Here is a 12,481-nt window from a genome sequence, read left to right on the forward strand (position 1 = left end):
TCGTTCAGTCGTTTGTCAGTCGTGTGATGAGCCTGCACTGAACGAGCAGACATTCAGTGCAGGGTCATCAATCATCTGGAAACATGCTGAACCTGACTATATCGTCAGGTTGACCAGCATGTTTGGAAGATGATAGATATCTATTGACCAGCGGACACGCGCATCGCTGGTCGTTTTAGACACTTTTGCAAACAATTGAACAATCGTTATCGTTCAATCGTTCAACTTAATCGTCTAGTGGATACCCCCCTTTTATGTTTTTTTTATTATTAAATGTGTAAAAATCTCGAAAAAAAACTTTTTACAAATTGACATTATGGGGTATTGTGTGTAGAATTTTGAGGACAAAAATGAATTTATTCCATTTTGGAATAAGGCTGTAACATAGCAAAATGTGGAAAAAGTGAAGCGCTGTGAATACTTTCCGGATGCACTGTACTCTTCTGCCTATTACAATGCATTGACTCTCCGCTTAGGCAAAATTGTCCTGGAATTGAATATGGAGATACTTTGAAAACAGACGGAAAGTCCGAATCTGCGGAAACTTTTCTCCAAACGGCACTTTTCGCCTCTAATTGAATCTGGCCCTAAGATGTAATACCTGTGTGAAATCGAAACAGTCACCTTCATGAATTACAGCGAAATGGCTACCAACATGACTTTATACAGCCACATCTCATTACTGGGATTGCTTCCAATTGAAAAATGATACTGAATAAAATGTATGATACTGAATAAAAAGAGAAAAGTAGCCGTTAAACGACATTAGATAATGACATGTTTGTATGCAACAACTTTTTTCAATAAAGTTTTTATGCAATGATTTCATTTTAGCTACAGTCAGATCTGTAAAACAGGGACGGGCAATTATTTCAGCTGGGGACCACTTCACAGGCTTAACCAAATTGTTGAGGGCCACACCAGTTAAAGCAGATAGTACCATGTGAGCCGAATGGGGCTTGGTGCAGATGCAGACAAACTTTGATTCTGATCAACTATAATCCCAGCGAAGGAGGAACTGTCTGACGCCAGTGACATTGAAGCCAGGGGAGGAAGGCCAATAGAGGAAGCTGGGAGGTGAGGACGCACATGTGCTCACTGCAATCCACAGTAAAAGGATGTGGCCGTAAAGTAAATGGCACCACTCTGGGACCTTATAGTGTGACACTCATTACAGACTGCTTTCAAATGTACAGATTTCCGGGTCTCTACCAGTGTTTTGCCTGGTTTTCCAGGAAAAGTTCCCTCTAATTTCCCAGACCTTTTTATTTTCTTAAAATGCTGTTGGAATTACATAACTGGAGAGCGGCTATCCTGAAAATAAAATAAAATGTGGAAACACTATACATTAACATAGCAGATTTCCCTGTAAGACTGCTGCAAATAGCGCCGTAACAGGATGGCAGTGCGCCCCGTGCCGACCCTGCCCCCTAAACTTTTGACATAATGACATCACGTCTAGGGGGCAGAGGCGTTGGCTTTGGGAAGTAGAGCACTGCCCGGAACATCCGAAGTATGCTCCAGACAGCTTTACAGGCTGCAGGGTTCCTTGGACACTCCGGGTGTCTCTGCAGCGGTACTACTAGCTGCAGGGTGCCGTTTCAGGTACCCTGCAAGCCATGGTGCCGCCTCTGGTCCCTGCACCCTGTGCGACTTCACATGTCGCACACCCCTAGTTATGGCCCTGGCTGCAAACCACAAAAAAAATAAAACCTGCAAAAAAAAAATCCAAAAGTGTAAACTCTGCTGCAAAGCAGAAAAAAACGGGACAAAAAAGTGGAAACACTGGGACCAAGTTTCCCCGGACCATTTTTAGGAGTCATTTATCATACTGCTGGAAGGAGATCCACTAGAAAGAGTGCAAATAAGAATACATATGTATTTCATAGCATTATGGTGGAAGAATAAACTAGTATTCAGTTAAGATGGGGGACATGAGTCTGCAGAGAGAGAGCGAGCAATATTCGACTATTTCCTGACTGTATTCCCCTTCCGCTTGCTAGCAGCACAGAAGTGTTAGGAGAGGAATGTGACCTCCACAAGCAGCAGGGGTATTGATTTTTTTAGAGCAAAGTAAAGAGGCCTCCTCCTGGGAACAGCTTCAGCATCATCTATGCAGGAGGCCAGTAAGTGTCAGGTCAGACCTCATCTTGCTTCCACACATCCTGCATTATTACTGTCACCTTCCTGCTCTGGGCTCCAGCCAGTCTGCAGGAAGTCATACAATGCCCCATCTGATCTCTTTATCACCCAGGACTATATCCACATTGCATGCTGCTGATGTAGCTGTGACTTTTCAGCATAGACATGCATTTCTTACTAGTGGGAACTCACTGTGTCTGCCTGCTGAAACCACCCTGTTCTGTTACTGTATAATTCCATGTTCCACGCTCTATATTTAGATGAGTTTCTCAGATACATCCGGGATGCAAAGAGTGCGTGTGACAATGGTGTTTTTTTTATTCATGTGCCTTGTGAACATTTTTAAATATTAAGTGGACCTGTCTGCTGCACACTTCACCACTCATGTAGACCTTTTTTTATTTTATTTTTATATGCTTTATTTTAGTAATGATCCATAGTTGCAATAAATGTATATAAATGTGCACAGGTCAAAAGAAAAAAGAAATAACTTACCACACAGTACAATTGAGTTGAACATTTTGGGTTGTTTAGCATAAAATACGTCTTTCCTTATTGGAGCCTCTTCAATAGGAAATGTCCTCTCAGCACCCCTGATGGTGGGTGACTGGGTTTAAATCACAGACTGTGGAACTACTGGTCCAATCAAGACCTGGCCACCATAAACTGCTGGGGACCTGTAGTGGAAAAAAAAAATCCTTTATTTAAATAAGCTTCCTGGTGCACCAGTTTATAATCTCCCTATATGTACAGGTATCCACTTTATGTCTACAGGTTTTTAGCCCGGTGGGAAGAAAACAAACAAACATTCATATCGGCGCCCTGATACCACTGACAAGCCAGGAGTTGTGTCAGGATCTAACCAATGCAGAGCGGCTTTGCTCTAGTCGGGGTATAAGAAAACTGTTCTGATTGGCTACTGGCAGCTAGACTCCATGTGGGATACAGTGTATTCATTTATGACCTATTAATCAGAGAATGCTGTGAATAGGTTGTGCTTTACTTTTCTTTTAGCACAATCATGACTGGAGGTAGTTTGCTCCTTACAGATGTGTCCTCATACACAATACACCATGTGGTGCGAGACGCCTGATGTCAGTGAGCCACCAGGTCCCATGCTACTCTGCTTGCACCTGGTGTCTTCTTTGCATCTTTTTTGACCAAAAATACGTCTAATGGCCCATACACACGGGTTGATCAGACAACGATCAGATATCGTTGTCTGATCGTCCTGCATGTGCTGGATGTTCGATATCGAACATCCAGCAACATGCACCAACCCCCTAACAACTTAACGATCACACGATCGACGATCGCGGGTCCCTAGAACAAACAGGCTATCCTGATCAATATCGGCTAGGTTGGCCTGCAGGCACGGGCGATGGTCGATATATCAACCATCCGTGCCCGCGCATCGACCATCGATTTTTCGTTAGAGGGGTTGAAAAAAAACAACAATCAAACAATATCTTTATCGTTTTATATCGTTCTTTTAAGTTGTACTGTGCTTTGTGACTAGGACCCACAAAGAGACTGCACTGATTCATTTGATAAGCGACCCTTGCATGGGATGTGGTCAGTATCCTGGCGTGCAGAATCCTGACACCTGTCAGAATTCCGGCACCGACATGCCGACCTCCGGCATCCCGAAGATAAGTCGCGGGGTTACATAGAATTTGATGGCAAATAAGAACCACTTGGCCCATCTGAGTTAGAGGAGTGTTAGGGTTAGGAGTTAAGGTTTAGGTACTGGGTAGGGTTAGACATCGGGGAGAGTTAAGGGTAGGGAGAGGAGAAGGGTTAGGATTCAAGCAGAAAGCAATGCATTTAATGCACAGTTAACAGTAGGGTGTTCAACTGTTTGCAAAGGCACAGGTGCACAACAAGCCTTACAGGTATGCCCGCTCAGACTTTGTATTGTACCTGTCAAGAGAGATTGCAATCTGGTGCTACAGGTCAGCTCACACAGATATTCATGTTCTCAAGTATTACAACCTGTGTCACAGTTTCCTTTTGTTTGTCTCTGTTGGAGTGTAAAAATATGATTATATAATTATCTTCTACACTGTTTTTTTGTTTGTTTTTCTTTCTTTCTACCTATACTGTATGTGATGTTGTATTGTGTCCTTTTCTTTCCAGCACTTTAACCATAGTAGCACCAGTTGTATCACTTCTGCCTTTGCTGAAAAAAGTTATATGTACCTGAAAACGAACTGTCATGAGAAATGCTGATTGGTTTGAATATAGCTATAACTTGCATTTATTCTGTGAGACTAGGTACAACTAAACTGTATAAGTTATTGGAAAATGAAACATCACACTCTTTGGAAAAATAAAAGCGTATTCCCAAATTGGTAGGGTGTTTTTTAAATTATTGTCCTTATTAAAAACTTTTCTGCTATCTCCTGGTAATAAATAAGAAAATATTTAAGTAGTTTCAAACCTATTTACTTATGAGCTACAAATTTTCAGCCACCTTATATAAAGTGCGCTAATATAATGTAGTCTGAGCCCCCAGGGGGCAATCTGGGAGTGCTGAGAAGGAGGACAGAGCATCATCTGTCTACCCCGTGGGGGTTAACGTTTAATGTTTTCAGGCTGGTTGTCTTCAGCCACACACTACCTAGACGTGCCCAGCGAGGAAGAAGCAGGTAGAGAGGATCGTACCGGGCTGTCTTGACTGTGTTTTTAAATTATGCTAATCCCCCAAAAAATGTCTAGAACTCGATAATAACACACTTTTTTACCATCCACCATGCAGTGGCTAAACAAACAACATCACAGGTGCTTAAAACTTAGTTTGTTTGAATCCTAAGGCAGTATTACAGTGTATAAACATGATTGCTCACCTTATCTGTTGAGGAATATGAATATAAAGAATTGCATGGATGTCTTATTTAATAGGCATTTAATTATACAAGAGATGCATCAACGTTGTGGGTACTCTTTATGCCTACCAGCTGTACTGCCATCAGATTGCACCAATTGGCCTGTCAATTTCCATAGCATAGTTTTTATTTTATATTCTTAACTTGCATTTCCTTATAAATGTTTTTCAAAATATATTCCAAGTATCCTTGTTTGTTAAAATATTGGGTAAGCAGTAGCATGGTGAATAGAGAGAACAGAGGCGTAAACAGGGTGCATACATGTGTGGAACCAGGACTATCCTATAGAGTACTTTTTTAAAAACTTTTTTTGTTCACCATTTAAAGCACAACACAACATGTTAGCACTATATAACTAATGTTAATAAATATATGTAAATCCCTAGCAACATAATTTGTCTTTGTTCATCCTCCTTAAACAATGAGAAGGGCTCGATGGATGTTTCAGTAGCTGTCTTCTGAAGCTGTCTTCAGTTACTAATAAGTCACTCCTATTTCGGAGAATAGACCATGGCAGTCATTTGAGTCAAAGATTTACTAACTGGGTGTTTAGGGCACGGCTTGGGCTTGTGCTGACATATACACCTAGACACAGCCTGTTAGGGTTAGGAACAGGAACAGAGTTTTGTGGTCAGAGAGTCCTATTTCCTTAATTTATCAAATAACCTTTGCTCGATTTGTGGTCAGAAAAAGGAGCTAAAAAGTTGTATTGCGGTCCCAGTCCTCTTCTACACAGAACTCTCAGGGAATGTGCAGACTTTCATGCTCAGGATTTAATCATGGGAGATTATGCTGATAACACCTCTCCCCCAATGACCGCAATATTTCATTAAACAGGATGTTATCGCTGACTGATCGTACCGTGTGCACGCACCATGATGAGTTCCTGGTCATTGTATGGGGCACCACAAGCGTGACATGACCTAATTCAGTGAGCAGTATATATGGGTAACAGTCCAGGAGTACAGTCAATGCCGGATTCCTTGTGTGGCGTGCTGGCTATCTTATTCCATTTCCATTTCAGTACAGCTTGCTGTATCTGGTACTTTTCCATAAAACTTCCCACAGGACCTGTTATAATTGAAAAATGAGGACTACAGTTAAGCGGCTCCATAGGTCTACAGCGGTGGCGTCAAAACTTTTTACTTGGAGCGTCATATTAAGAAAATGACTGTGTGAAGGGCCACAATTTTTTTTCTCACACTTTGCCTCTCCGGGCGGGCTTCTTTGCTGAGCAAATCTTAATCGAATAAACAATAAAACTAATGAAATAATTTTGAACTAAATATATATTTAATGATTATAGTTTTCAATTTTACTCGCTGTGATAAAAAGCTGTAGTAATGCGAACAGTGGGGTTGTGACTCTGACTAAAGGGGAGATTCCCTGGTCTCTACTCCCGCAGATACTGTCCCTCATATAATGGCTGTGGTCTCTGGTCCCGTTCCCCCCTCTCTTCAAATAACGACTGTGGTCTGTATTATACTCATGTTATGGTCTTGGTATCTCTCCTCCTCATCTACTGTAGCTTGTCCCTATTCTCCTCAGATAATGGCCCTGCCTCACTCTCTCCTCCTTTTTGCCAGTACTTCCATCCTTTAGAATTCCCCCTCATATATAGTCCCCAGTGCCTAAGGCCCCAGTCCCTAATCTGATCAAACACTACCCCTGCTACCTATGCTCATCGGGCATTGCCATGGTCTCTATTCCCTTCGGCATAATGCTGCATCCTGTCCCTGGCTTGTCTACCCTGTGTTTTCGGCTGGGTTAGGGGACAGCCTAGTGGCAGGATACCTGGGCAGGCTCCTGCATCCACTCGGGGTGTCCCATAACACGTCCATAAGACGGATCATGTCCGTGCGTGCGCTAAGTCACCTCCTTGTCACCGCCCAGGAACGCCCACAACATGTGTGCAACTCAGAATTAATCCCATAATATTGTGCAATAGAAACCCTACATCTTATAGCCAAGTGATGTTCTATACACACTCCCTGAATTGTTCTGCAGGTAATCCAGGTTTGCATTACAATTCCAAGATTGCATATGTTTATGTGCGGTTGGGTACAAGATACCGGTGATCGGGATCCCTGCGGTCAGAATCCCGTTGCCGGCATCCCAACCAGGTTAGAATGCCGAAGCCCAAAGTTAAGTATACCTAACCCCTCCCTCACCGGTGCCTAAACCTAACCTCCCGGCTTAGCGGCTAAACCTAACTCTCCCTCCCCGAAGCCTGACTAAACCCCCCCCTAACCCAGTATTCTGACAAGTGTCGGGATTCCGGCGTAGGCATTCTAACCACCGGAATACCAGCGGTCAGCATTCTGACCGCTTCCCGTTTGTGTGCTTTGGAGGTGTCTGCATGGGATGTAGTTCATCTAATGGTGGCCTGGATGCCGGCCATCGGAATCCTGATGTTGAATTCCCGATTTGGGATTAAAGATCGGCGCCGAAATCCTGACAGCCGCCATCCCAAACGAAGGTAAGCGGGGCATGTTAGCTGTTGGGATGGGGAGGGTTAGCTTTAGGGACCCCTGGGGGGAGATTAGGGTTAGGCACCTCCCGGGAGGGTTAGGGCTAAGCTACAGGAAGGGGGGGTTAAGGTTATACACCACCGGGGGGGAGAGGGGGTTAGGCATCAGCCAGGGAGGGTTAGGTTTATGGTGTGGAAAGGAGGGGTTAGGATTAGGCATCACAGGGGAGAGGTTAGGATTAGGCACCATTGGGGGGAGGTTAGGGTTAGGCACCACTAAGGGGGGGAGAGGGGGAGGGTTAGGGTACTTACCGCCCCATCGGGATCTTCATCCATCAGGATGCCGCTGTCGGGATTTCAACCGCCGGTATTTCATACCCAACCCTTCTGCATATGTATTCATACAATCGACAGCAAAGATGCCTGCATGTTTAGGTTTTGTTAACTCATTATAAATGATCCCCTTTTGAGTTTTGTGCTTCCAGTTAGTGACATATGTACACTAGTTAGTATTATTGGCCTTTAAATTCTATGGTTTTGGCAACTTGTATCCTGCAAGCGTGGGACACTAGGACTGAAGGTTCTTTTGACTTTGCATGACAGATTATTCTGGTTTTATGTGTAAATTGGCACAAGGGTTGTTTTTGTGGTGTTGCAGTTAATTCTGTGTTTATTAGCCTTGTTTTTATAGTCTTGTTACTTGTCTGCTTTCCCCAGGTGGTCCTGGATTGTGTACTAAAGCGGGAACTTGTGTATAATAAAGTCACCCCTACGTTCCACCACTGGAGGATTGGAGACAAGAAGTTTGGCCTCACATTCCAGAGTCCAGCAGATGCTCGAGCATTTGATAGGGGAATACGTCGTGCCATTGAAGACCTCACTCAAGGTATCCCTATATAGCCATTTATTGTTACAAATGACTGCCCTGTTAGTTGGGTATCTAATTAACATGCTGTTTAGTGTGCTAATAAATCTGTCCAGGACCATGGACATTGCTTCAAATTGGTGTTACAGTGAGAAGCGCTGATATTAAATAAGGGGGCTAGTAATTGAGGTGCCGACAATGCTTTCTATGCAGTTTGTATGCCGAGTGCGCTGATCACTGTTTCCAGCTATTTCTTTACCAGTCATGTGCCACTAGGTGAACTGGTGTTTGTGGATTGCATTGTTTGTTTGTTTTTGTTACATGCATTATATAGCCTTTTCTTAAAACCCAGAGCCACAAATGTCCTCTTTGAGGGCCTGATTGAGCTGTGCACTGCTGAACACAGATTTCCGATTATCTGTTCATTGCGCAGGACCCATTCTGTGCGTGTGCAGAACGAGTCCTGCATTATTGCACGTAGGCCCCCGCCCTGCGTTCCCAGAAACGGAGGCTTACTCAGCTGATCGGTGCGGTCCAACATCGCGAGAGATTGTCACAATGGTGATCCCATGCTGCGACTTCGGTCGCACCAGGAGGTTTTAGAAACCACCTGCTGCATTTGCATTTTAGCAAGAACGGAATTACAAAGCTGCTTGTGATGGCATGTGGCTGTTAATATGACAGCCACATGCCGTGATACCATAAAATGACAGCCAAGTTGCTGCCACACTATCACAGTATGTGACTTAAAATCTTCCCCCTGACAACCACTGCAAAAGCGGAGGATGCGTTAGATCTGGCTTTCTATGCATAGCATTTTTAATGCCTTATACCAGTCATTCGCCTACAAGCCCATAAATAGCTAGGTGTGTGCCCCGTACAGATAAATAGCTGTGTGCCCCATACTCCTAAATAGCTAGCTGTGTGCTCCCATACAGATAAATAGTTAGCTGTGTGCTCCCATACAGATAAATAGTTAGCTGTGTGCCCCCATACAGATAAATAGCTAGCTGTGTGCCCCATACAGATAAATAGCTAGCTGTGTGCCCCCATACAGATAGATAGCTGGGATGGGTACGGGATACCGTAGCTCGGGATCTCGGCGGTCAGAATCCTGACGCCGGCATCCCAACCAGGTTACAATCCCGACGCCTCCAGGTAAGTAAGCCTAACCTAACCCTTCCCCCCGCAGCCTAACCCTCCCCCTAACCTCAATATACCTTCGGGATCTCAGCGGTCGGGATTCCGGCGTCATCATTCTGAACGCCAGAATCCCAGCAGTCAGGATTATGACTACATCCCTAATAGGTAGCTGTGTGCCTCCATGCATATACATAGCTAGCTGTGTTCCCCCATACAGATAAATAGCCAGTAGATGTGCTCCCCCCATACAGATAAATAGTCAGGTGCATAAATATTGGGACATTGACAGAATTTTCATATTTTGGCCTCTATTCACCACCACAATGGTTTTGAAATGAAACAAACAAGATGTGCTTTAACTGCAGACTTTCAGATTTAATTTGAGGGTAATTACATCCAAATCAGCTGAACGGTGTAGGAATTACAACGGTTTCTATATGTGCCTCCCACTTTTTAAGGGGCCAAAAGTAATGGGACAAACTAAACAATCCTAAATCTAACTTTCACTTTTTAACACTTTGTTGCAAATCCTTTGCAGGCAATTACAGCCTGAAGTCTGGAACGCACAGACATCACCAGATGCTGGGGGGGGGGGGGGGGGGGGTGTTTTCTAGGGGCATGTGTATGCAGGGCTGCTACATCCCACATTGTAGTAGGTAGCCCTGTCTATTTTGACATTGATGTATTATAATCTCCATTATGATATGTTGAGTTTTGTTATAAAATGTGTTTTTGCAAAGTATGCAAACAAAATGTATGAATTTGAAATGAGAAGAATTTTTAGTGGTAATGGCATTCATTATGCAAACAGGAGTCTCTATGCCATATAGGGAGGGGCAAACCTTTCCATGTACAAATCTTCAAAAGGAGGGACTGGCCCTGCATATTGGGGCCATTTGTAACACTGTCAATGATCTACTGACCACTTTCTCTGGTGTCCACAGGCTTTCCCACGTCACAAGGAGAAGCAGAGGTCTTGGATGATGGGTTGCAGGTATGTACTGTATCTGATTTTGTTGTAACCGGAAACAGAACGCACATAAAAAGGAAATCTTAACTATATTGGCAAAAATACAGCTGGGCAATTATATCCGCCTTCGATTTTAAAGTTTGGCATAGCAGTGTCTGGAATCTGTAACTGGAGTCTTGTTCACAACAGATACAGACTGTATATTACACCGTGATAAGCAGTAGTCCTTTTAGTCATTGCACTTTGATCAGTAATTGCCTGGTGGATTTTATAGTCCAAACCCTTGGTGATACTATCTAGAAGCAAATGGATAGTTGGTGTCTGTTTATTAAAATCACTGAATGTTTTTCATGTATCACTAGCCCTTGGCACAATGTTGTACTACTGTATGCGAGAGACTCCAAACTTTTTTTCAAAGAGATTCCAGACTAATATATGCTACATGAGAGAAGATGTGTCTCTTATTTTGGAGTTATTGAGGTTTTTCACATGACAGGAACTAAATACATGCGCTAGTGAGTTTTCCTCTGTCCCCATGTGTGAATTCAGAGACTGTTCTTTAAAAATTACTTCTTCAGAGATACCATAGAGCATGAAAAATATTATATAGTGTGTAATGAGACATCTAGTAACCATATGCAAAGTATTAAACAGCTGTTGAATTTGCAGAAATCACATGATGAGGGACCAGTGGCGTAACTGTAGATTTTGGAGCCCAGGGCAAGTTTAAGAATGGCACCTTCCCCCCACCACGCGCACACAGGAAAAAAATGTTGTGCGGCGAAAAAGTGGGCGTGGTCACTGAAAACGGGGTGTGCGGACATGACACGCCATCCTTTTCTCGTCACTCTGGGAACTTTCCTGTCCATTTTATATGCACCTTACCTATACGGTGGTTTTTCACAATGTGTTACCTCTGATGAAATGTATCCTTCCTGGGACGACGACGTCTTCAGTCGGTATTCACTATTCATGTACTGTAGGTCACATCGACCGGAAGATGCCGGTTGTGTAAGAATATTAATAATGTCATCATCATACAACAGCGATTCAATGAGACTCCTTCCCCCGTGTAAATTCCTTCCCCCTGCGTCTCTCAGCCACACAATCTCCCCCTGCATCGTCTCTCAGCACACCATCATCTCTCCCCCGCATCGTCTTACAGCCATACCATCACCTCCTCCCTCCTTGTCTTCTCTCAGCACACCATCACTGACACACGCACACACACACACTGACACAGACACACATACATACACACACTGACACACGCACACAGACACACACTGACACAGATACACACACACTGACAGATACACACACACTGACACAGATACACACACAGTGACATATGCACACTGACACACACATACTGACACACACTGATACAGATACACACACACAGTGACACACGCACACTGACACAGATACACACACAGTGACACACACGTGCACACACACACACCTTTCACACAAATGCAGCCAGCCAAGTAAAAATATGGCTGACATCAATTGAAAGTCAAGCAGTGCGACCCCCCCCCCCTCCCCCCACCGGCAATCCAACCCCCCTACCGGCAGCCCGACCCCCTACCAGCAAAAAAAAATACTTACCTGGCTGCAGTGGCTAGTCCGGAGCAGAGACAGCGCTGGGGAAAGAGAATCATCCTGGCCTCCGGCGGCAGCTCTGAATGGCAACAATGCCTGGGAGGGGCTGCGCACTTCTGCTGCAGCTTCCCCTACAGTCCCCAGCAGCACCAGCAGGCACACTTGCCTGCTCGTTCAGTAGTCTTCACACAGTCTGGACCGGGTGCAATGGTGGCGGGGGGGCGGTGCAGGTACGATATCCTGGCCGGCGGCGCCCCTCCCTCTGCTGGACCTGTCGCGCCACACATCACGGGAGCTCAGTGTGCATCGGTAGCGCCAAGCGTCTTTCGTGCGACTTTTTACCTTCAAATGCATGTTATTCACACAGTGATGCGAATAGATAGCCCAAACAGCTTCTG

General features: G+C 44.3%; 1 protein-coding gene across 1 annotated transcript in view; it reads left to right on the top strand.

Annotated features, from left to right (window-relative positions):
- The window catches only part of SPRED1 (sprouty related EVH1 domain containing 1), an 84,644-nt gene that overhangs the window by 47,153 nt on the left and 25,010 nt on the right, over positions 1-12,481 (top strand). Inside the window, exons 3-4 of the mRNA XM_088456572.1 lie at positions 8,218-8,386; positions 10,453-10,502. Coding sequence (XP_088312698.1) covers positions 8,218-8,386; positions 10,453-10,502 — 219 coding nt within the window. The remainder of the gene's footprint in view (positions 1-8,217; positions 8,387-10,452; positions 10,503-12,481) is intronic.

The sequence above is a fragment of the Taudactylus pleione genome, unplaced genomic scaffold (assembly GCF_031769625.1).
Source record: "Taudactylus pleione unplaced genomic scaffold, aTauple2 ptg000707l, whole genome shotgun sequence".
Classification (NCBI taxonomy): domain Eukaryota; kingdom Metazoa; phylum Chordata; class Amphibia; order Anura; family Myobatrachidae; genus Taudactylus; species Taudactylus pleione.